The following is a 26,769-nucleotide window of genomic DNA, read 5'->3' as shown; positions in this document are numbered from 1 at the left end:
GGGGGGAGAAAACATGAACAATTAGGCCTATATTAACAAACAGATCAATGGCAGAACTGACATGATCCTCTTGCATAAACGTTCCAATGCTTTTCAGAAAATTTGGTTTCTAACTTTGTGTTGGAAACATCTGCGCACTATTTTTTTTTTTAAAGGGGGGGGGGGGCGGTTGAAGCAGGTCAGGGCAAATTGTCCTTAACTTATTTCTTATATATTCTATTCAAGAAGAGTAAACATTTCAAAACGTCTTAAAGCAATCACGAATCATGCCCCAGTCTTGTCAAAAAGTAACATGTACATGTAATAATCTTATCTAGTCAAGAAAACTTTACTATAAAGTCTAATTTCCCAAAATTGCACCACATGGTTTCATCATCAGGAATATCACAGCAGCAAGTAGCAGTAATTGAGATATATAGCTCCACATTTCTTTTCGTAATCAGCATCTTCAACGTTGCACTCTTTCATTTTGGGCAGTAAGAAACAAGGTCATTGCTGGTCATTGCTAAGGTGTGTTTTCCGATACTCAATATTACTCATGATGAGCAGTTTAGACTACGGCTATGCTACATCTCCAGCAGTAGTGCTCTGCTCCACACTGGACGGTCAAATTTCCAGGTCAATTCCAATCCAACACTTCATTCAAACTAAAGACATTCTGATCAATGATCTTGAACCCCCCCCTATTTAAAGAGGGTTGGTAGTGGGATGATCGTTTCACTTGTAAAGATTAGTGGCTCTATGAGAACCATTTTCAGCAAGGAGCATGAGGTTACAAGTTCTAAGTTTGTCTTCTGAAAGCATGTGGCAAATGATCTGTACTTGTCAGCAGTCAAGGTTGAAGGAGCCCCCTTCAACTCCTCTCCTCTTCTCTCAACAAACGTTCAAGAGTTCAGACCACGTAATTTTTACAGCATACCTGTACATAAAACTGCGAAAATCCAGCATCCACTAATCTTTTCCATCCTAAATTTATACAAATGGGCATGTCAACATTTTGTTGACGCACATCTTCTGTCTTCCATTTAACCTTACACAAGTAGGTTTCAAATCTGGGGTATTGTTCTGTGCAATAACAGCAATCCCAAGCAGGTCATACTGACTGCTAGGCATCCATTGATGCATCAATTTACTTACATGTGCAGGGTGGACATGAAAGGGACCAGTGCATACTTAGAATTCCTTGTTTTGTTGAATGTGGATCATCCCTGGTGTGCAAGGGCCCCATCTGTTCATTGTATCTTGTACAGCTTACTTTGAAGTTGGTTTGTGACTTGTTATTTACTAGCAAAAGCAAATTTTAGAACAATTCATGTCTCCCTACCTCATCTCTTTTTGGTCAGGTTTCCTTGCTCTACAGTACACCTAATTTATCTATTTTGTTAAGCAAGTCAAGACATTTGTTGAAAACTAAGAAGTGAGTATTGTCAGTAACTGTCCCCATTTCACTGGGGGAATAAAGTGCTTGCCCTAGCCTACAATACATAGGAAATCATTGAAGGTCCAATTGCTTTCAAAACAAGTTGTAGAACATCAAAAAGTTCCAAAACAAGTAACTTTGGAGCAAATCCTCCTCTCCCTGCCTTGATATACAATTCCTTCATGTGAGAACGACAGAACAGTGTTGTTCAGAATGTGTTTACTCCATTCCGGGATAAATTGGGGATGTCTTGACATGAAACTACCCTTGGAGTAGTAATCCACAGTAATACTAAGATTCTACCATGGGAAAACTCACTAGGAATCCATTCCCATGGAAGAGATAAGCCTACAAGATCCTTGATGGGTAATCAATACAGGAATTGTGTTAATTGTCGCAAGAAACAAATTGTAAACAGAAGGAAAACTAGAGGGCTGAACATTAAATCTCAAATGTTCAATCAAGAATACAATCTTGATCAGTAAATTGCTGGTGACACTGCCTGTATTGGAGCAATACTAGATTTGTTTGGCAATGAACAAAATGATAACACTGAGCCATGAAGGGTAATCTCCAGTGGTTAGCCGTGAACTTGCTTAGGAAATCTTCCATTTCTTGTCAAGTGTAGAAATCAGTGAACATGATGACTCATAAATGGAACTCACGTGCACAGGATGGACTGGTCTTCACGGTCTGTAGAGAAATGAAAAGGGAAGAGAAAAGACAAGACAGATTTAATCGTGAGGATCAGTCATTTTTGAAACAGAGGACAATCAAATGCTGTGACAGTCTTCATTTACAGCTTGCTGGTTTGCAGGATATGATGATTTGGTATTTTTAATTCACCGACATGTACGTTGTTCTTCCTTTTCCATGGTTTAGATACATGTAATTACCGAAACAAACATAATGGACACGTTGCAAAAGTACTTATGAGCATGAATGCATCTGCTTCACTCAAGCAAAGCTGTTATCAACGAGTCTAAATTGCTGGTGACTCCTCAGCTTATTGAGTATTGCGATGGATCACTTCATTCATCTATCATCAATTTATTTATATCCTCGTCTGATAGGAGATATCTATTCTTAAATCAAATAAGCTGCAAGTGGATCTAAGTCTTAAGCTGTGGATAATTTGGCTTAAAATGGGTAAAAGTGAAACTTGGAAATGGCCCAAAACCAAAGAGGAACTAATGTAACATGCATGTCAGTTTGTATAAATGTGCACATTGAAATGAATTAGGGATGACCTGAACGATAACATTGCTGAATCTAACAGCATAATCCAACAGCAGGGAATAGATTCTGTTGTATTCAGGACATTAGATGCTCAATTATTTGTGACTGACATACTGTACAGTCAGTTAGAGGTGACCTCAATAATCTAGCAAGTTGCCTTTTGGGGACATGATGGAATTGCTCTTGTGGCTGATATTTGGCTGACCATGGACTGATTGACTTGGGGCAGTGTTGACTCAAGGTTCATAACTCTTGTCACTTGTCAAGTTTTTTGACAAACGACCCCACACTCGCCTAGCTTTCAAGAACCTTTGCAACAATTGTTCATTAGTTGTGTGCCCTTCCATTTCCTGGGGTATGTGCTGTGAATTGTTCAAATTCTGTTTTGCCGGACATGGGTTAGGCAGCCAGCCGTCCCCAAGTTATTTTGGCTCGCTGGAATACATGTAGGTCTGGTTTGGTACCGGTAGAATGGTTACCAATTCAGTGCTGTAGAACCCAGATCTACTACTTTTCAACCTCATGAGGCTTGGTACCGGTACTTCCCTTTACTATTTAGAATAATCAGGAATTTGAGAATCTTTCAAACAATTTAGTTAAAGTTGCATTTGAGCAATACAAAAAAGAAATATTCCAACTTTATCATACTCATCTCAATTTTCAATGGCTACCAATAGAAACTAACGAAGCAAAACGAGCAACTCTTTTTTGCAGTGTGCATACATGTAGGTCACAATTCTCATATTTGTATAACAATTGTACAAATTTGGCATTGGGATCAGAGAGTTTGGGTCTATTTAATTTCCTGTGTGCAACTGTACACGCCCTACTGTCAGTGTCAGACTATGGAACTTGGAAGTGGTTTAGCATGGCTGTCCTTCACAACAGCTTGAATAGGGCTCAGCTTCCAGACAATTTGCATACACGCAAGGTCCTTACTAAACAATCCACAATGTCCTTTGTGGGCTAACAATCCACACAATATGTATGGTACTCAATGGAATGCTTGTATAACCTAAGGTGTGTAGGCAATGTCATACCACTGCTAGGATGTGGGCGTGTACGGACTGTGCAGTATGCCTGCATACTGAAACTACTGGTACTTGTGTGGTAGTTTCAGCTTCATGGGTAAAGCTCCTCTATGGCGACTACCTCAAATGCCTACTGAAAAAAAACATGTACTGTAACAATATGTACATTGCACTTCATGTATGAACTCATTCAGCTGTGTGCATAACATACGTGTACATGTTCAATACGAGTCCTAACTTCATGTACACGACATGACATTAGTGGGTGTAACCACTTGGCACATTGTTTCACCTCTGATGTTTTGGGAATGTTGCTATATGTTTTGCCCCGTGTTCTGATTAACAAATTGAGTCATTTATAAAACAAGTTAAAAAAGAGTAAAGGTTGGAAAAAATCTTCAAACCAAATGTCAAGCACACTGGACATTGATGCATTCCTGCTTTAAATCCATAACCTAAGTTCCATTTTGTCCCATCATAAGCAAGCTATGAAAATTCAAGACAGGAATTCTCAGAACAAATAATCCAAACCTTTCACAAAGCTGGAAGTTATTTACCATAAATAAACACCAGACCAAGGGCAACAACCTAGCCAGAGAATTGAACCACCACCATACGATCTTGACATGTCAAACTTAATAGAAACACTGTAAATGAAAAAAACAGAAACAGCATGCCAAATGCCCTCCACTGTACAAACGGGTTCGTACAAACAATGTATTGCATTTATCAAGAGATGTTATGCTTTATGGTGCCAACTACAGTTGTGCACATACAATGTACATGTACATGTAGTTGTCAACTCACAGCTCATACATGTAATGCCCAACCCTGCTCCATCCACTGGATCCATCTACATTGTATTTTACATTTCAATTGGATCCTGTTGGATTGAGCAGTAACTTTGACCTTGTTCCTGTTGAAATCTGTTGGATTCAGCAGGCAACTGAACACATTCAGAGTCAGATACTGTTGGGTACTGGTAAATAACAGCAATTTGGATTCTGTTGGATCCAGCAGGAAAGTAAGGCACAGTTGGATTCTGTTGGATTGACCTTCCCAATCATTATACATACATGTACGTTCAGGTACCCAACAACTTGGCAAGTTGGGTTGTGCTAGACCGTGTTGGATTGAGCAGGAAACTCATACATGAGACAAGAGTAACCGTCAGACTCTGTTGGAACTGGCAGGGTAGTACTGGGGAACTGTTAAGAATCAGCACAATGAGTGCATGTAATTCAAATATATGTGTTTGTAACAGACATCACCATTCGAGTGTAACCATTATTACTACCGGTAGATGTCATTTTTTGGACCCTTTCATCTGCAACCACTTCTCATCCATCACATAACAACATGAACAAAGTATGGTATAATCCTATCCTACCACTGACCACCAAGTTCCTCTGTCTGATGAGGGGGGCTTCCAGATTGGCTCCAATGCCAGGAAATCATAGCAATTTCCTTTCCACAATTACAGGTCAACACTTTTAGGTTTGCGTGCCATCAGATCATATTTTAAAGTACTTTTCCAAAAAAACATAATATGCGTAGAGGGTAAAGATGAGAGGACGAAATGGACCAAATTTGGATCTGTTTTTCAGTTCATGTAAATGGTGTTTTGACGTGACATATTACAGGTAGATGTCACAACTCACTTTGTTGTTCTTGTGGCAATTATTTTTTAAATTTTTAATTTTTATTATTGTTGAATTATAACTTTGATCATCTTTTTCTCAAGCAGTCAAAGTGTCTGAATAATTTTTCCAGGATTTATTTATTAATTACTTTTGTTTGGTTGTTTGGCAATTCTCCCCTCAAGTTAAGTACTCTCACAATATTCTCAAGATACATGTACATTATGTACATGTAAACTTTAACACTAAAATATCTGGTTGTATTTATTACAGCCTGAAAAATACAGATGTCTATTAATCATTCTGCCTTTTTCTTTTGCAATGTTAGTCCGAAATTCAAGACCAGGCATACAGAAGCATCCACTACTGCAGACCCTAGTACCTATCCACACCAAGCAGGAATCCTGAATATGAAGAGATATTCTTATCAATCCCTTATGTCAATGTTGACAGATTTATAAAAGCTTAAAGCTCAGGAATTTCTCGAAAATGATCCCTTGAGATAGTAAATCAAAGTCGCTTCTGAGATGGGTGTCTTGATCCAAAGAGTACATTTGTTCATGTTATCTTGGACCAATGACATTTGGGAAAAGACTGGCACACGTTGGTCTCAGAGGAAACCAACATTTATATTATTCCGATGGACTACAAAGTGAAGGGACAGCAGAGAAAATGTGAGTTAAATGAGCAACATTCTTGGCTGGGTAAAAAGCAAAAATACCGTACTGTCAATTAAAAAAGGTTAGTAATTAAAAGTACTTTATTAACCAAATTCCCAATTCATACCCAAGACATGATCATGAGAATGACTGCATGAATGTTGCCTAGCTACAACGATTAGTTTGAATACCAGACAAAAAATTATTCATGCGTAATCTCATTTTGAAGGTAGAGGGGAAATATTGCATTTGTGGTGATTAACTGGAGGTGTAAGTCAGTTTCAGCTTTAATTAATTTCACTTGGCCGAGTAACTCTGGACTTACCATACCGTACCTCAAGGTGTAATGCAATTATGTATTCATGTTCATGTACATGTAGGTAAGGATGGTGGTAAATGTGAGCTTGTGTAGTCCACGTTTATCTAATCATGACATTATATGATAAACTTGGAATATTTAATCAGCTTAGGAGAGCTCAGCTTTTATACAGAACTGTCCGCGAATATGCATTTCAAATGAAGTATACCCAGTTTTGTACATGTACTAACCTAACGATATGAAAAAGGAGATAGTTCAAAAGACTTCTATTTCTATTTATTGGTAAATGGAACTTTTAAGTTGTCATCAATTAGCTCACTTACTTTATGAGTATGAATTGTTTTTAAAATATCTTTATCACTTCATGCCTTATCTACATACTTGTAATAAGTAAAACTCTTAAAGGACAATTTTATGACCAGACTTGAACGTCAAAATACAATGTACAATGTGATGTCAACTATTCTGGGAAGGTATTCCTCCATGGTTAACCACAAAATGAAACATCATACATCTTACTACTCCTATCCAATATGTGGTTGACCCACAGCAGCATTCCACTCTTGATACCCAATACCAACCACTGACATGCCAGAAACTGGCACCCTAGTGATAACAGCCATAGGTCAAACCAGAGCCCAGCAAAACAATGTCTACATTTCTCAATAAAATTATTGACCAGATACTGCACCACGGGCAACCTTCTTCTAGTTGATGGGATCTGAACCCACATTGTGCATGCATATATTCACTAAAACGGCACTGTCTCGATTAGTAATATCAATCAATGTATATTTTCATTACATTATGATTTCCTGAAGTTCAAATTGAAATCGATTATATTTCTTTGATATAACACATAAATGAAACATTAGGCCCTCTCCCCCCCCCAAAAAAAAATAAATAAATATGGCTTCATGCTGTTTGGTTGAACACCAGCTGGTCAATTGATGCAACGGGTGTTTAAAGGTGCTGTACAACTATCCTTTATATTTCTGAACATGTTGGTGAGTATCTATTTAAGTAATCTCACTGCACCTTTAACACCTACATGTACAACCCACACTTCCTTCCTGCCGAGATTCTGTTCTCTTATCTCTCCACCTACGCCCAGGATGCAACACAAGTCAGCATGGTCCAAAAAACCAACGTTTCAAATGAAGAATACATGCAGCCTTTAAATTGTGTGCCCAGAGAAATATTCTTTTTATAAAGTGACTTGTTAAAGTAAGAGGTCATGTCATTACAGTGTTCTGCAGCTCATTTGAATATGATAATTGCATGCTAATTTATCATGCTGACCTAACAAACTATTCCACCAGTCAATGAGTTAACATTAACAGAACAAGAAGACATAACTTCTTATTAGTTCTAAAGTCCCTTCATTTTGAAAGCTTGAAAGCAGAACGTCAACAGTCATTAGTTGTAACATGCATCAACATTCTTCAAGTGTGACATGTCAAAACCCTTATGTGAACACAGGTGGAAAACTCATTCCTCTGAAATATAATAACAATTGCAAACTAATGTTGTCTGTCCAATGTAAGAATCATATTGGTTGTACTAAGTGCATATGTACCATTTTAAAGGGTATCTTTGATACATTCCCCTTTCTCCATCATAGAATGATATAGCCGCAACCTTTTTTGTGCCACGCCCTTTTCACATTTGCAAGATTCGGCTAAATAATTCACAGTAAACCTATCACCAGACACAATTTGTGTTGTAGCTTGACAGGACAAGAAAATACATGACTGGACAAACTTCTCTGCCTTCGTAACATATGGTAGCATGGCAGTTGCCTGTCCAGGTATCATACAATGTCCAAACACCATGGTACCTACGCACTACCTACCACCATGGTACCTACCACTGAGTGAGATTCTAATGAGGTCATTATTCTACTCCATTCACTGTCAGGAAACCAACCCCTCAGCTGGATACCAGTTAACTAAAGAAGGGAGGGAAACCGCTCAAAGAGAGGAAATCCTGCCTAAGATTACCACAATGTGGTGGAAAAGAAACAGCTAAACAAAATCAAAGTTGGTGCTTCTTCTTTGGGTCCTTGCTTTATGATTGGGCAGAGTTAAGGGTGGGTTTAACTCCAATAAAATACACAAAGTAAATGTAATTTAACACAACATAGGTACGGAAAGCATCCGACTTCTGTGCTATTTGGCACACAACCTGAAAAAGAAGGGGTGATAATACAATTTTAACAAAGTATGTTTTGTCAGAAGTCTTCTGGACACAAGTAACAAGACGTGAAAATGTTTGAAGTCATTACATGTCATAAAGAGTAGTTCAGGTTTATGAAATTTAGATGGAGCATTTAACAAAAGCTAGCTGACTTCAAGCTTACAATTTCAAAAGCCTGCCATCAAAAAGGTGTTGTCCGAGTGAAATACATGTATGACCTACGATTCTTGAAATTGATACCTCTGCTATTCAGGCTCTCAAATGGATCTTTAAACTGAGAACCTGCATAACTGGCTGTTTTAATTTACACATTATTCATTGCCACAAAAAAGCAAACTTTAGCTTATGAATTCTGGTTACTACATAATGTCGTCTCGGCTTTGGAATTCCTGGATCCATAAACCCAGCCCACACAACCCCTGTTTTTTGTTTATAAATTCCTGGCTTTTCTCTGGCCAAACAACTCCAACAGGTATAATGAACCATGTGACCCGAGGTTGACCTCTCAGTAAATCTGAGTGAATTGTTTGGAAAGGCGGGACTCTAAGAAAGTTGAGCTGGTAACCCTAGCATCGCCTGGTGTCATGTGACTTGGCTTGATATGCAAATTTTTATACCCATGAATCTGGCTTATCAGGATAACAATCAGGATTAACCCTTACTCCCTGCAGGACCAAGTCCCTCCAAAATCCAAAAGTCATCAAATCTTGTCGTGCACATGCTCAGGTGGAATCCTGAACTGGCTTATTCTTTGGAGGGATTAAATCAAATGGAAAGTGTTTGCAGCGAAACCTACCGATAGCTGTACATAAGGTTATTCTCAAAAGCTTAAATGCAATCCCCAATTTAATGCGTTGGCCCAGTTGGAGTTATTGTGATCGTTTGCATCCGTGACTTTGCCGCTGGGGAACAAGCATGGACAAAACTATCCTGGAACAGAATGAGCATAATCCTGTAGGGTCTACAAGCGACAATTGAAACTGTTTCTATTGCTAGGGGGTATGGCTTTATTGTCTAGTAATAACTCATGTCAAAGTTTTGGCCTTTTTATTGCACTTGTTAGCATATTTGCACAGAATGTACAGGTGTTGTACATGTACCATACACTTCATGTACATGGACAGTACTTCCTCAAACCAAACATACATCTACCGGTCTACCGACACACCTGAAACCTAGAAAAGACCTTCACACAGACTGTATAGACTACATGTACAGCCACCATCTACCGTTTTTCTAACTTCCTGTTCATGAACAATAGGTCCTCTGCTGGGTGGGGCTTCTTGTAGGCCTATCTCAAAAAGAGGCGTGGCTGCATACATTTACCAGAAGCATGGTTGCATACACATGTACATGTATGTATGTACACACGCACAGTGCAGTTTTGTGGCTTTGCAATTGTCAGGGTTGTTATTTAAGTACAACAACACAAGTCTATTTAAGCAAAACCTTGATGACTGTAGACATAACCTCAATACAACTGAATTCATTATTGCCAAGTTAAATGTGTACTATACATGTACATGTACCAGCACAAGTAGTGGGCAGTCAATTCCAACTGAAACCAGTCAAATGTAAACAGTAAATTGGCACGTATGGCGCAGACATGAATCCATATTCACGCATACCGTACATGTGCGTGTGATGAATGTCTGTGTATGCTTTCAGTTTCAACTCAACTCTGACGGATGACAATTTGGTTATTTACATGTATCAATGTATGCAACTTTGCATGGTGGTGGTATGAACTAGTAAAGGTTTGCAGTAACACCATCTAGAAATCTCTTTTGGGAAGATGTGTGGTTCTGAAGAAAAAAAACACTGGTTCTTTTCAGAACCACACATCTTCCCAAAAGAGATGTCTACATGGTGTTACCGCAAACCTTCATGAGTATTTATCAATGGGTTGTTCTTTAGAACTATCTATTTTGACCTTAACGTCAACAGCTCTGGAGCTACATGTATGTCATTAACACAAAAGAGCTTGCTTGAGTAGCAACACTTAGCTTGTAGCTTGGAAGTAGATCAGAACTCTCTAATCAATACTACCAGAGTTTTAACCTCTTTAGGTCATCAATGTCAGAGTTGGCAGGAGCCTTGCCTTAAACACATGCAAGTTATTTAATATGTCAAGCAATAACTGCTTACCACATGATCATGGGTAAGGCTTTTCCTTTATGTTCAGTATGTATACTGACAGATAAGCAATGCTTGTGGGTAACTCCAGCATGAACTCTAGACTATGTCAAACAATCAACAATGGTGATTGACTTGAATTTACTATGGTAACCACTATTGGGCACTGAACTGGGAAGGAATCAGTTCCAAAAGATGTGAAAATCACAAACGAGTGCTCAAGACTCATTGGTGTCTGGCCTTCGACTCTACTAACTGAGAAGCCGAGTATGAGTGTTCAACACTTAAAACTCAGTAATGTCTTCTCTCAGACTCTAAGCATGAAGAAGTCTAGAATGGGCACTCAAGACTTGAGACGCAGTAGTGTCTAGTCTCAGACTCTACGAACTGAGAAGCCGAGTATGAGTGTTCAACACTTAAAACTCAGTAATGTCTTCTCTCAGACTTTAAGCATGAAGAAGTCTAGAATGGGCACTCAAGACTTGAGACGCAGTAGTGTCTAGTCTCAGACTCTACGAACTGAGAAGCCGAGTATGAGTGTTCAAATCTTAAGACTCGGTAATGTCTACTCTCAGACTTTAAGCATGAAGAAGTCTAGAATGGGCACTCAAGACTTGAGACACTGCCTAGTCTCGGACTCACCTTGCAGCATGCTATGATATGCAGTATCTGTGATAGCATAGACGTGAGGAGGCACCTCATGACGCTTCTTGCCCTTGTAGAGCTCAATGACCTTCTCTGAGTAAATGGGTAGCTTCTTGTAAGGGTTGACCACAACACAGAACAAGCCGGAATATGTCTGCACAAGAGAGAGAAAAAGAACATTTTATAGCAATATATTCCTTTGAAGGTAATGTATGGAGGTATACAATGGACAAAGACTGCATACAAAATAGCTTCAAGCTTTGGTAATTATAATTAATTCATTGATCTCATTAATTAACCCTGCGAGGCATTTTTGCTGGGATGTAACCTCAATGCTGCAAAATCCTTCAACTTCCTCCATGTACAAATAGCATACAGCATCAATCCTCCAAAATTTACGTTCTTTCTTGAATGTGTTTCTTGGAGGGGAGACCACTGCCTCAATCCTGCAAAATCCTCCGACAATCACTGTCAATATGTTGAGGCAGAGCCAGTGACATCCTGGAGCAGTGCGGAAGATTTCAAGTATAATCTAGGCCTAATGTATGCACGGCTGAGCAAAGCTGAGCAAAGCTGAGCAAAGCTGATTTTGATTTGGGAAGGTTAGGGTTAAAAATGTAGCATATCATGGATAAACATGTGATTTGGAGAACAATTTTGAAGTTCAAAAGCATTCTAGGAGTTTAACGAAAATACCAAAAGAATTAAGTACCCAGAAGCAGCTTTTTTTCTGCTAAGATTCCTGGTACGTCGATAGCACTGAAGTGTAAAAAGTATTAAGGAACACGTACATATAGCTATAGGTATGGGAGAAATCAAATGTGCTATTACAATCAATATGAAGTAGCAAATTTGCAAGAATCTGTCACATAATCCATTCAATTATTTGGATGTCAAGCCATGCTTGTTACATTTCTCCATTCACCCAAATTATGTCATTGCATTAACTTTCCCCAGAATGACGTCTACAAAAACACACTCAAGTCCATACATGTACATCATATGCTTTATTATGTCAGTCATGCGTGTTGAGATTGCTTTCGTCAACCCATCTTGGTGGACGTCTCCTGCGCTAGATTGAAGGTGGACTGCACTTTAAGAGACCAACTAGCATTCCTAATCAATGGAGTTGTGCAGCACTGCATGCAATTCAAGTCTGGTGGGCCCATTACTTTGCCTTTTCATTGGATCATCTGCTGGTATTCACTCCAGCCTCTAGGCTTCCCTGCAATGACCACACTACACTCATGAAAGAACCGCCCAAGGAAATTAAAAAAAAAAAACAAGCACACAAACAGACAGACAACAGAGTTAAAAGACCCCTGGAATGGATTTCTCTCTGTGTAGACTTGTTTTGTGTCAATTACACAACAATGTTGGTTGGTTTTTAGCGAGTGAAAAGCAATTATAGTGAGGCTTTTACTGTTGGCGTCACAAGGGCATTTGCATTGTGTTTTTAACCAAATTCTTCCAAGTAAGGACAGGGCCTGTGTTTTCCCGCATCAAGTAAGCAAAATAACAGTGGGTCTTAGTATTAGTAATAGAGAGTGTTTATTACTACCAAATGCATGTGATTTAAGTGACCAATTCTGACAACCAGCGACAAATTTAAGGAACTGATGAAGCAGACAATCATTTAGTAGACACTTCAATGTATGTACATGTACCGTATATGGTTTGACATTGTTCTCCTGTATTTTAATGTTTGCTTCCAACCCCATACCCAAAGTTACCACTGGCCCAACACAAATATTTTGTCTCAAAAAACCCCTTTCTTTTATGAACTACAAAATGTAAGTTTAAGACAAAGTTGTTTTAATTATGAACACTGATTTTAGTTACACAAATAATTTTGCTGCTAAACGCAATGCCATCAACAGTGAAAACACAGTGACAAATCAATGCTTCTAAACTTGTAAACATTTGAAGACCACCACAAATATCTACCATGTACTCTTTAAAATTCTAGATATATGCAAGCAGACAGACACAACTACAGTATTGGGAATAGAATTTGACCTTGCAGTGTCCTCAGTTGCCACTCCTTACCGATTCCAGCTGTGACAGCCAGGTTACACTGAAGAGTGGCTTTATGAGTTGAACAATGCAATGTATGATATCAAGAAGTGTTGGTTAAATTATCTGGTTACTGACACACTGACAAGAGCGACGACCATTATGATTTTATCTGATGGGTAAATGGGTCATTGAGGAGTTACAGTCTACTTTAGCGCTCAGTTTTGCTGGCTGTATTCAGGCACTGTTCATAACCCTTCCCATGCCCATTCCTAACTAATAATGTTTAGAGCTATAAGTTATTTGGTCTGAATGCTGTATTTGTGTGACATCATTGTTTGGAGTCACATGCGCTGACTAGTCTTGATATATGTTGGTCACTAACGTTTGAGGAAATTATTTCACTTAAATGTGGCTTTAAGAAATTTTGATATGATTTGATAGATTTAAATTACACACAGTAAGGGCAATGACAATGTACACGTATGTAACATGCAAAAAAAGGTAAAAATGTACCTGTATGACTTTATCAACCTCACAATTACAAAATGTATTATGATTTGAAAACAGTTGACACACTTGACAAGAATGCACAATTGTACCCCTGCAATGAATCAGTATTTAGCCATATCACTTCCGGGGCAGAGTACTCCGAAATGCTTTGCGTGGTTGACATGTGACCTTCACATATTTGAGGTAAACACCCCCATAAGGGAACCACAGGTGTGAAAGCCAAATTTGCAGTAAAACAGATTTTTTGAAGTTAGTTTTGGAAATGTGAAGTAATAAATAGACTAATCCAGCGACTACAAGCAGAAGCCATTACTGGCATGGTACCGGGGTACATTGTATCAACCAGAGTGCACCTGTAAAGGAAGCCTGGGGTTTGCCCCTTTAATAATACAATAAGTAAATTCCTTCCAGACATTCTTGTGGTATTTGGTGTTTAGTCTGTTCACAGTCTGGTAAACTCAATGCAATTACAAGGTAGGATCATTCAATGTCATTGTTTTCACTTCCTGAGGTCATGATCCAACACTGACTACACTTGTCAGTACGTTTTGTTTTAAATATTCATAAGACACTTACTGCTATTGCTTGAGGTGGGGTTTCAAGTCCCAAATCTGTTAAAGTACATAGAATGGCTGATTGGCTTTGATTGCACTGTAATGATTTAGGTGGATTTGGATAAGTTCCTAATACAATAACTAACATCTTTTCGATCAGAAATATGGACTAAGCTGTTGATTGGTCGATTTGGCTGCCATGCTTTTGTGCTGAAGACCTGAAGATGCTTGCTGAATGGTCAGAATCTGGATATGTCAAGATGCAGTCTTATTTTGCAATTAATCATCAAATCTGCTCGCATATCATGGACCCTTGCAGTGCAAAGGGATATATCGTAGACTACGACTTGACATGACATGTATTGACAGAAACTTTAAGGTGATCATGACTTCACTGCCAATTGTTGACGACTGTTACTGACAGCTACAATAAGTAATTTCTTAGTCATAACACAAAGCTTGATGCAGACACTCTGTCTACGACACCAGACACTTACAATGGTAAGCTAGCTATAGGAATCATCCTGTCATACTGCATCACAGTAATCAATACTAAGTCAAGTACATATACCGGTACATGCTTATGTACATGAAAAATAGTCTGGTTTTTGAACCACTATCCCCCAATTTTTTTTTATAATTGCAGACAAGTTCTCTTAGGAATCAGCATGGCAATCCAAACCACAGACTACATACATGTAACTATGACTCACCAGTTAACAATTTCGTTCTTTTTTTTCAGCTATGATTTATCAATGTTAGCTGGTTTCACAGCATCCAACACTGCGCACATTCTATTGGACTTTAGGATCTTTAGTGAACACAAGATCTTGTTTAGCTGATCTTGTTGCATGGAGCCAGATTTATTTTGACAGCTGAATGTAATTGGATTCAAAAGGGGAAGTTACTAAAGTTTGAAGCAGGCCAAGACCCAAAGTTTCAACTCAATCTACCCAGATGCCCTTCAGAAACACCAAGCTCTCCCTAAACCATCCAAGGGGTCCCACTAACAGGTCTCCTTGCATTCCTACACGCTCAGATTATTCCTCAAGGCTTTCTACTAAAGCACATGTATAAGCCCAGACTGACTGGCATTTATCAAAAGTGGCTTAGTCTAGAGGTCAGTGACCTCACCTGACCTCTGACATATAGGGATGTCATGACCCATTGAAGTTTTCTAACTTAAATGCGGTTAGTTCATTCAATGATGGAATGAGTAAATTGTATGCAAGTACCATTTGAGATGGCAGGCTCTGCAGAATTTAAAGCCCATTGAATGTCAAATATTTTCAAAGGCAATTTAAAATTTTGTCACATAAATTCAATCAAAATTTGAGAGGGAATTTAGTTCAAAAGGCTGAAACCAACAAGAACAGTGACAAAAAGAACATCAAAATATTCCTAAATTTTGTAATTGAATTAGTTTTCTTCTATTAACCTAACAACGTCTAAAAATGTAAATAAAAAAAGAGTGCTCATGCATAGGAGTACAATAATAGGGGAAATGAAAATATTGATTCTCTTTTTCTTTTTCAAGTTGCTCAATAAAAACCTGCCACTTCAGTGCAGTAAGTATCTGTATAGCTGTATCTGTATCATTATAGTCAGTAAAGCATCCCAGGGCAAATGTCACACCAACTTAGAGAGAAGACAATGAGAAGAAATTACAGTTTTAGAGATGGGAGGAAAGCCCAGAAGATATTCTGGGGAAAACCCACTGAATCAGGTAGGGACTGAAAACCCAATCCACATATTGACATATAAATAATTAACATAATTACATATCACACCACGAATGAGAGATACAGGATTGAGTTGATGGGTAACTATAGTCTGTCAGCAGTGTCAGGTAAAATAATATTATAAATTCGGGGTGTGTAAGTGACTTTTTTAAAATTTTAATCTGCCTGATCACTGAGCAAACAGTGGCCCAGTTTGGCTCAGGATTCAAGCTGTGGTAGCCTATTGTCCTCTGGTATGCGGACACTATGGGCTTCTTTTATCGCAAGATTCCTGGCAGCCATGAAGTGCGGAAGCATTCATGCATGAGAAATCTGTCTGACAAACCAAAATTCTGTCAGAAGTTCACATTATGCCAGGATTGTTATTCTATTTTAATCCTCATGGACCTCTGGAAAGTTTGCATTTGCATACAACTGTTTCAATGCGCAACACTCTCAATACTACTTACTAGGCCAAAAAAACAAAACTGCCTCTGATTAAATGGCATTTGAAAATAGGGTTGGTAGGCAGAGATTTTTTTTTTCAGAATTTTTTTGAGTGTTGACCATAATGTGTCTGCTGTAGTCAAGGGTAAACTTAATTGATGGATTTGGTTGTCAAAATAGGGCAGATACATGTACGGTAACTGGAAGCAGAACTGTTATTTGTTTGTCCTTGATAAGGCCAAAAAAAATTGTTCTGCTTCCGGTTACCCTACCTCCGGTTACCCTACCTACCCTATTCGGACAGCCCCTACCCTAATTTTTTTATGGGCAAAAAGAGGGGGAAAAAACGAAAAACATCAATTTCTAACTTTTACCTTTGACAACACACGGACGCCTCCATATGATTAAAAAAAAATTCCCTGACAGAATTTTGGTTAGTCAGACAGTCTCATAGGGTTTGTGCACAGGGTGACAAGTGATAGCCAGATATGGTAATCTTTTCCTGTTTTATTAAAACCAAAAGTAAAAGTGGCATTAAATTATTGTTGTCTTAATTATTGTTGTCTTAATTATTGTTGTCTTTTGATTTACATTTCTCTGCCTGCAGTGTCACTAGTGCCTGCTGTGTTAGTGTTAAATCTTAAATTTGGGGAACTTCGGAATAAAATCATAGCCTGGCTATAGGCCTAACGGGTATAAAAAAATGTGACTTACATAAATAAGGCCAGAGTAGTATCTGTCTTTGAGATTGTAGAGAACTGATGCTTCATTCAGACAGGTCAACTCGGCCATATCCTCCACTTTGTTGAACTTGGGAGGGTTCATCTTCTGAATGTCATCCTTGTTCACAACGCGAGACTTGTTATTGTCGGCGATTTCTACCGTGATGTTGTCGCCTTTCTCGCTTTTGATGCTTGCTGCCACGAAGCCATGGACCTCGTCCGGTACCCAGACAAGTCTCTTGGACGTCCATTCTGCCTGAGATGCTGGATCACTCACCAAATCCTTGTCTACAATCAAATATTTCAACTCCGCTGCCGCCATTTTGATTCCTGACTACTTCCGCACTCAATAGCAACGCGATATGCACAAGCCACGTTTTACCATACGAACTTCCAACTGAAGTTCACAACTGTCTCTGAACCAAAATTGGAGCCAATATCGTCAAAATGTTTGCTTGTGAGCTCTCAGACTTCTCATGCTCGTGAAAAGAAATTCAGAGTGTGGAAGCGTTTGCTGGTTTCGTTTTTGCGGTAAATGTTTCGGTAGAAGAGTTTTAGCGTGACTCACCTACCGGATCCCGGCGAGCCGAATCGCTATCGATATCAGAATAAAAATGGCATGGCATCCACCAACGAGGCTTGATTCTGATTGGTTGATTTGTCACGTGATGCTTTAGCTCGTACGCGCTACGCGCTGTGTACATGTTAGGGGACACGCCCACAAACCCACAATTCACCAATTTGGCATTTTTATTGTATTTGTCATAGAATTCTGGTTTTTTGTTTTTTATAACACATGTCATTGTGAAAAGTATAAATAGACTTTTTCCTATATTTAAAAAAAAAACTTCTTCCGGTATTTCGATCTTTTAATGTGTTGAGGATTTTGTTCATGAACCTTCGAATTCGACTAGACTACAGATAAATAAAAACAGGTCACCCTGGCCCTGGTCATACTTTTCACGGTTAAACTTTACAGCGCCCTCTATTGAATGTCTAGTTTTTAAACAGCTGATGTGACTGATGATGATGATCAATATGAAAAAAAAGGACAGAAATTATCTGTATTAAATTTTGGACTTTTCCCTTGCATAAAAGTGTTTTGATAGCTTTATTCATTTATTTAAAAAAAATTAATTAGGACACAGTGATTCACACCAAAAGTGGGGACTAAAGACGAGATATTTGTATCAATAAAATGCATTTATTTGATTCCATTATTGTATAGATAACAATAAATTCTTACAACCGAGCAGATCAGAACTGTCAACAAGGGTCCAAGTAGCTACTTGTGCACACTTCAAACTTAAACACAAACCCATGATATGAACAAGTAAACATAAGCAAATTAGTTGGTCATCTATCAATGATACAAACATCAGTACAAATGTTATAATTCTGGTTTGAAAAGTACTATTAAAAAAAGAAATACTGGAGAGACAAATGAAGTACTACATGTATGTAAATTAGAAGATTGACAATGAGTTCCTGTAAGCAGTACATGTATTTCTAGGGCAAATATTTCATTTAGCCACAGGCGACTTTAGAAAGATGGCAAATCCAAACAATGCACACCTAAGTTTACCAATGTGACAGCAGTCACCCACTTTGTACAACTTTTGTTGTTTGAGTTGATTATATTTTATTTATGGTTAACTTTTGGTTTAGATTGTTTACAGAATTGTGACATTACAAAATGCCTTTAAAAAGTTAACGCTGTGAAAGAGAGACAATAAATTACGTGGCTTACAGTTGTCTGAAAAAAATCCACACAAAGATGGGGTTTAAGGAATACAACTTTAAAATACAGTACGCAATTTAGATTAGAAAATAAAAAAACATAAAAAACCAGGACTAAGGATGTGACTTTGCATTTAATTTTGTAAACGTTTAGCAAATATTTTAAGAACCGTTTTTTAATTGTTAAGCCACCCCCAAAGGCTGACGTATGCTCATTATGTCTGCAGACCAGTGTAATTGACATAATAAATCAACAATGGCAGTCACTGAAAAAGCAAAAACATAAACACCTGTGCCCCGAATGAAATCAAGTATTGAAGTGCTTCAAAGGTTTTGTAATTGAAATAGGTTTGAAAACATTGTTAATTATTTGTGCTATGTAAGTTTAAATCAAAGTAAGACTACATGAACGATGAACGTAGGTCCCTATTTTATAATTCGGGTTTCGTTAAAACGTTTTTGGAAAATTTGTATAACGGATTAGAATTTTTGTGTTTAAAAGTTTAAGAGTGTAATTGTCACATCCCTCCCCCAGACAGTACATCAACCTGAACAGTCATTAAGAAATCCTTGTTATCTACACAGTATTTTTACGGGATATAAACGTGACAATTTGGATATTAAATTATGTACTGTAATAAAGTACTCTGCCAAATTTGTCCAAGATATGACCAAGCAACTGGCTTTGAAATAACGTAATGCATACCACTAAGAGATAGCATGCATAGCAGCACATATCTGTGGCTATTAACGAAACAAACATATTCACAAATATCTATCGAATATTCATTCGTAGATACAAAGTTTCCATAAAAAATATCTCTCAAAACAGCACAGTACACTTCCATGTATGTAAAACTCTATAAAATCTCATTATTTATACAAAGACTATTTACAATATCCTGTGTTTGTTTAAAAACCACATGTTGAGGACCTGCAACCTTGGAATTAATAGTAATACACAGTAGTACCTCCATCAAGAATTAATTTCTGCCCATTTTTTTTTTTAAATATGGAACAAGAAATGTTCAGTTTTAAAAACAAAAAAATCTTCATTAGAAATGAATGCACCTTTCAGGCAGCTAGTGTGAAACCTTTTTGCTTATTTACAGATCACTTAATCTCAAGGGACGTCATTTGATATACGTACAATACCTAAAAAAAAACTAATCTGAACCCGAAACAGATAAACATAATGGAGAGCCCACAACTTCTCACGAAAGCCCTCTTGTGACAAAAGAAACAATTACAAATTTTACTTCTAAATAAAATGACGCCTTGCCATTTCTGTCACTTAAGGATTTACCATATTTATTAATTTACATTCCTGAGTTTTTTGTAATGGGATTGAGTGTTCCTGTGAGGGTATACAATGTAATTATACAGTTACAGGTGTCATTTTCGGAAATGGTCAAGTAAATAGCTGGACTAAGCTTGTACTGAATAATGATCGCATACTGAAGTACTGTTCTGATAAAAAAAAAAAAAACCTGGCTCGTTTTCTGGATGATGTACTTTATTTTTTTAAAAGTATTGAATGTAGTCAAAGGTTTGTTTGTTTTTTTGGGGGAGGGCAGATTCTGCTCCACATAATAAGTCGCCGGGAAATCCTAACCATAGATTTGACTAGAGTGTCATCATTCGTATATTTCAGTATCCATTCCAATGAAGATATCAAAAGTAAAAATATACAGCTAGTTAAAAACCAATTTGGTAGGCAGCAGGTGGCCATACTGGACAAACTTGGACGAATTCATGTAATGGCTACAATTGGCATCTGGCTGTGGCTACCATTGACACGTGGCCATGGATAAGACAGCGATCGCGTAGTTACGGGCCTCGATTTAGTTTCGATCAAATTAGAGTCAAAGGTGTTTATTATCTTTCAAAAAAGACTTTTTCTACCTAAAGCAGACTTCTCTCAATTTTAATGACACCTTTTTTGTGATTTGGAACAGTTTCTTTGGGTAGAAATTATGATACGGCTTTACGGTTGGTGTGTAATTCAGCGCGCCTTGGGCGTAAATGGTACATCGCGGCAGTGATTGCTATCTTTATTTTCGTGTTGCGTTTTTCTATTGTCATTGCAAATTTAACTTCAACATTTCCATCTAAAATTAAAAACGCTGCCCTCTATCTATACCTGGATGCTCTTAATGTGGCAAACTAGTTTGTTAAGTCAAATAAATTAAAAGTGGATTTTGTTCTCTTATAGGGAACCGGGCCCAAAACTGCATGATCGCTGATAAGACACTACAAAATGAGCCACTACCTGTCCAATGCCTTGATGGGACTCATCATCAATCCAAGGGGCCAGTCTATCAGCTCCTATTATACACCTGATTACATTTCTTAGCAATTGTCTTAAGATTCAGATCACACAATGCAGCATACAACCTGCCCTTGGTGCATATGTCAGGGCATTTATCCCTCCATTGTAGCAGCATCTGTACAGCTTGTTCCTCAGGCCCTGTATAGTTCTCTCTGATGGCTTTCAGATCTGCTTCAAGGGTTTCATCATCACGGACGAAGCGAGCCACCTTGAGCCAGTGGGGTTGGATGAGAGGTGCAATGCGATACAACTGTGATTGAGTGATCTCTTCAGTGTTCTCTCTCATCAGATGTTCATCTGTACGCATGTGCATCATGGGCATTGACTGCGGAGGAGGAAGGCCAAAATAAAGACCAAAGTTAAATTCTTTTTCTTTATGTGACTAAATTAACCCATTATTTATCAAAGTACTTCTCAAACTGCACAAAAAGCACCTTGGTTCGGGTCAACAAAATGTAACAGCTGTTTCTTTACAATGAAATGGAATTTAAAAAAAAAATGATTCAAAATGCATTGTTGAAAAACCACTCTGATTATTGGTGATCAAGTTTCAATGAACGAAGCATTTTGATACCCAGCTCTCAATCTTCATTTGTAACTCAGTTAAGAGTGATGGATTTCTGTTTATGGTTGTAACTCAGCAGTGTGCGTTGTGTCTACCATGACTTCAACACTGAAACCCTGGCCCACCACATGCAGGCACTGTAGATATCAGTGTAAAGATCACGGGCCAGCCATTCATGATACGAGCTGGATCGATCAGACCCCTGCACAACATGTCATCATTGTACAGCATCCTTGACTGACTCAACCAAAGCATAAACTCAACTAGCAAGCTCACCTGATTGGAAGTTGAAGGTATAGACCCGTATCTTGTCTCTGTGAGTGGTGTGTTGTAGACTCGGTTAGGTACACTGGTTGATAGTCCACATGACATAGCACTACCTGTATGGCTCTGTACCACTGATACATGAGAAAGTCTGTTAGTCATTGTTCCCAATGGTGGTGAGTGTCTGGAGAATGTAGGTAGCGTTGGTAGCAGTGATGTACTGGGTGACCGTGGCGGTGTAGGCAACTTGGGCTCAGGACTGATTCTTAGTGATTCTAGAAGAGTGTCTTCAGGAGTGGAAAGAGTGGAGGTGGCAACAGTCGCTGAGGTTGCTTCACGTCGTAATCGTTTGGCAGATTGAGGTAGGGTTGGAGTTTGGGATTCACAGGTTGGGCAAACACGCTTCCGTTTGGGACTGCTTAAATGCAATCCACTAGGACCAGCTGCAATACAGATAGCAATACGATAAAGATTGGTAATTGTTCACATTCACAAACTCATCATACTTGACACTGAATGAAGATTCACTCCCATTTTTTAAGTCTGACCAGAAAGCCCAAATGCATCACAATCTCCTGGATAAGAGCAGAATTTATGGCTAGTACGAGTTTGGATTCATAATTCAAACAATTTTAAAATACTTTTCTTGATACAGAATTTCAAACCATGAGGAGTCAGCTTGGCACAGAGGTACCTTCTTAAGCGTCCAGCTCTGATACCCAGATATGAATCCCACCATGGCCAATCATGGCTTTTGTTATAAGCCTCTAATTCCATAAATTGAAACTGGACTAATTCTGGGAATTTCTTCAGGTCTCTAAAACTGATAATATCTTCACTGTCTTCTAATATGGGTTGCTTGTAAATTATTGAAATTTTTTTAATAAAACAAACTACTCAAATAAGGCCTCACGTTGGTTTTCTGTGTTCCCTTCAGCAGTGGATGTCGCTGTAGTCATAATTGGTGTTGAAGGCCTGCCTCCACCACCAAACCAACTGAATGACAGCATCTCTAACCAACTTGCTGGCTGCTGTTGTTGCTGCTGCTGTTCTTGTTCTTCTGTGTCGCCGACCCGCAGCGCACGTCCCACCTCATTCAGTGTCTGTAAGAAGTCATTATGGGTGCCGCCTTGCCGTCGGTACTCAGCAATGATGGTGGTAAACTTGTCTGGGCTACGACCAAACTTGGTGCGTAGGTCTTGAAGACTGAAGCCAAGAGCACGGGCAAACTGCTTCCAGTTATCTCCATCTGTGATTCCATGCACCTCTGAAAACAACCCAGAAGGAAACTTTGCTAGATGCCACTTTTTTGTCAATGGTACCTTTCTTGTCGACATCTACATGTATTGATTGGTCCCATTCTTTTAGCCGGGTAAAGTCCCTGTACTTACTACAAAACGCTCCAGCGGCACATAATATCCATCGCTACATGCATATTTTGATGAGTGAGAAAGGCAGCAGCAGCTGGCGTGTGTAAAACTTGATTGGAGAGTTTTGAATATTCGGTCAAGTGCAGTTTCGAATAATCAAATACTAAATTATTAGAAAATGTACAGCCTCGAGTACTACTGTTCTTATGACAAATAAATTTAATATGTGGCTGTACGACAGTTAAGTGTCATTACCTGCCAGTTGTTTGAGTGGCGCAGATGTCCATGGGTCCTCTGGAGACGATGCAGGCTCGTCCATTTTCTGGAACAGGAAAAAGAAAATGATGATCAATAAATATATGTTTTATTACATTCTAAAAGCATCTCTTGTCTCAGAAATCTAAAGGCTCTTATTCTAGAGAGTTTTGAACATATCCACCAATAAAAGAAAGCATGAAATGTTTTGGTGTGTGTCTTACTGCACAGTGGTCAAGCATGATCTTTGGACAAAGGCATTTGTTGTGGCCTTTCAAAAGTTTTTTCCCTAATAAAACCATTTCCACTTGTTTGTTGATGATTGTTGTTTAAAGTCATATCTAGAATTGTGAAATTGTATTTTTTTAGATCTAAGCTTGTGTAATCATTTTCTAGGAGAGTTGTCCAAGTCTTTACACTTCATATAAAGAACATCAATAAAATGCAATTATACTTCAACAAATTGATAAAGTATGTTGGGCTTTTGGGTCAGCATTTCTATGTTTCCACAATTCAAGATTAAAATGCTCTAACCTTGATGAGGTTGAATTCAAACAGTCTCTCTTCTGTGCCATTCTCCCATCGACGCCGCACAAAGACCTTGCCAAAGATGTCCTTGTTGGATGGTTGACCTTTGAACTTACAGGCAAACTGTTTCTCAAACTCTCCACCTTTGTAGTTCTCCTCCACCTGTTCCAACGATTCATCTTCACCTGCAGCTGTGTCAGCCTCAAAGTAGTCAGATTTGCCAAGCTTGACGATGATAGACCCTCCTGCAACAACAAAAAGGCATCACAAATCAGAAACTTAAATACCCCAAAACAAGAAAAGTTTATTATTTTACAACCAATATATGTCAGCATGAGCATTCATCTGATCGGGCATTGTTAATTCAACACTTGGTGCTTAAAAGTATATCAGCAATTAACAACATAAAGTTCATGTGCATGGTACACTTCCTTTTTTAAGACAGCAACATTTATTTTGTAATTATCTGTCTACCTTTATATCCAACAAAATTCAGTAAGATGGTTTCATTCACACAAGGTTGTAATCTATGGATGTACTGACCTGGTTCTATGCTTACAGGTTTCAAGCTACCGCCAACATTCTTGGCGTAGTTCCCCACGTCCTGCATGGGATTATCACTATGATGACAGATGACTACCAGACCAAACTTTCCTGTGTCAGGATTCTCTAGCATCCATGCCTGGCATTTCATGTTGACAGCGCCACCAGAGTAAGCAAAACCCACCCCTAGTCTGGCATTCTGCATCTTACCCCTGATACTAGCCCACAGTGCAGTCAACCAGGAGAAATGCACCACAGGAATGTCAATGAAATAGTTGCCATTCTCGTCACAGTCAATCTTGAAGTTTGTATTTAGTGCTTCCCAAGCTACAGGTTGGTCCTCTGTCGTTGGACTCTGCCAAACCGACAGTTGCGCTTCAAATCCGAAATTCTGAATGATTGCACTGTAGTCTGGGACAGGCAATCTTACAGTGACTGGATTGTCTGAGAAGTTGTTGAAGATGTAACCATGGGGCTGTAGAATTACTACTGGTGTTGCCAATGCATCAGATGGATTGAGGTTAGTCCGTACATCTGCTGGAAGCTCAGAACATATGACTCTGATGCTAGCATTGACATCTCCATGCACACATCCACGAGGAAACTGAACGACCAGTCCAGGTACTTCATTCACTTCAAGTACTCCGCCTTCTTCTGCACTTATCGTTCTACTCACTGAGAATGGTGTCTTACTCAAGACGGCAGTAAACAAGGAGAAATGACTAGTCCTAAGAAGGATGTATCCATCTCTCACTCTGAAGTCACTGGACGGGATACGTTCCCAGGCTGGTCTTTCTAAGTCATCTGTGTTGCTTCGCAGACAATGAACTTGACTTGGGAAGGGTACTTTGACCATAAGAGGGAGTCTTATGACTGCTGGACGATCTTCATAGAACACAGCCCCATGGGGTCCAAGAAGCACTACAGGACTTGCTGGCACCACAATGGTAGGATCTTCATCTGGTATAAACCTGTGGTCTTTCAAGATGTCTAGTGTGAACTCACTCCTCATGTAATTCATCTTGTTGTGCTCTGGTATCACTACTGTTACATTTAATACCTTTAGAAGTCTAGATCTATTTGGTAAAATGCAGTCATAAGGGCTGGAGTCACTAAGGTTGATGTCACTGTACAGAGGTCTTAGGCAGATTTCACAACGATCCTCAGCAACACTTATGTCGCATCCAATATCCTCATTGTCACTTCCATAATCTCCATGGCAACTCAGGTCGTCATTGTCAATATCCCTACGAAGCCAGTCACTTTCAATGTTGGAACCAGAACAAGAGCCATAATCACTGGTGGAGATCCTTCGTTCATAGAGCAGTATGTCCGCCACTTGTTTATGCCTTGAATTCACTGCTGTACTACTGTTAATAACAGCCACCTCTTCATCATTCTCATCAGGAGGTTCTGGTTTAATATCTGGTCTGTGGCATGAAGTATCATCAGTACAACAAGGTGTTTGCCGTAACTGATACGTTCTGATTTGATAATGAAGAGATATATCTTCTAGTACTGGCTTGGTTGGAAGAGGAACAGGTCTCTCAAGTTTTATCCTAAAATGTTGACGGATTGCCCGCAATCCGTGTACATAAATATCTCTGGGAACATTCCTGATAGGGTTCCGAGTAACCATAAACTTTTGCAAATTGGGCAACTGGAATACTGTCTCATCTAGTAACTTCACATGGTTTCCAGAAAAGTTAACCACCTGTAGGTTCTCTAAATTGGACAAGCATGAGGGAATGATTCCGATCCTGTTGTGTGAAACATCGAGAGTCTTCAGTCCTTTTAAGCACACCATCTCGACTGGTAGCTTTCACAGTGTATTGTGGTGAACGTACAAGTGTTGGAGGTTGGTCAGCGTGTCGATACATGGCGGCAGGTCCCGTATATTATTGAAGCTCA

At 38.8% G+C, this 26,769-nt stretch overlaps 2 protein-coding genes across 7 annotated transcripts in view; both read right to left on the bottom strand.

The window, feature by feature from the left end:
- LOC119722781 (myosin-10-like) overlaps window positions 1–17,879 on the bottom strand; it is a 47,712-nt gene extending 29,833 nt beyond the window's left edge. For all 6 annotated transcript variants that reach the window (XM_038193096.1, XM_038193124.1, XM_038193106.1 and 3 more), the window contains exons 1-3: window positions 17,254–17,879; window positions 11,286–11,442; window positions 2,086–2,113 (exon numbers count right to left, since the gene is read on the bottom strand). In XM_038193096.1, coding sequence (XP_038049024.1) covers window positions 2,086–2,113; window positions 11,286–11,442; window positions 17,254–17,583 — 515 coding nt within the window. In that variant the 5' untranslated portion in view covers window positions 17,584–17,879. The remainder of the gene's footprint in view (window positions 1–2,085; window positions 2,114–11,285; window positions 11,443–17,253) is intronic.
- Window positions 17,880–18,445: 566 nt separating this feature from the next.
- Window positions 18,446–26,769, bottom strand: LOC119722802. Its single transcript, XM_038193155.1, has 6 exons — window positions 24,859–26,769; window positions 24,322–24,560; window positions 23,788–23,854; window positions 23,076–23,429; window positions 22,175–22,605; window positions 18,446–21,658 (listed from the first exon to the last, which is right to left on the bottom strand). The coding sequence occupies exons 1-6, from the start codon at window positions 26,663–26,665 to the stop codon at window positions 21,323–21,325; spliced, it is 3,234 nt and encodes a 1,077-aa protein (XP_038049083.1). The 5' UTR covers window positions 26,666–26,769; the 3' UTR covers window positions 18,446–21,322.

The sequence above is a fragment of the Patiria miniata genome, unplaced genomic scaffold (genome assembly GCF_015706575.1).
Source record: "Patiria miniata isolate m_02_andy unplaced genomic scaffold, ASM1570657v1 HiC_scaffold_1, whole genome shotgun sequence".
In the NCBI taxonomy this organism is placed as follows: Eukaryota; Metazoa; Echinodermata; class Asteroidea; order Valvatida; family Asterinidae; genus Patiria; species Patiria miniata.
The sequence above is the reverse complement of the archived record's forward strand: the minus strand, read 5'-3'. Positions and strand labels throughout refer to the sequence as shown.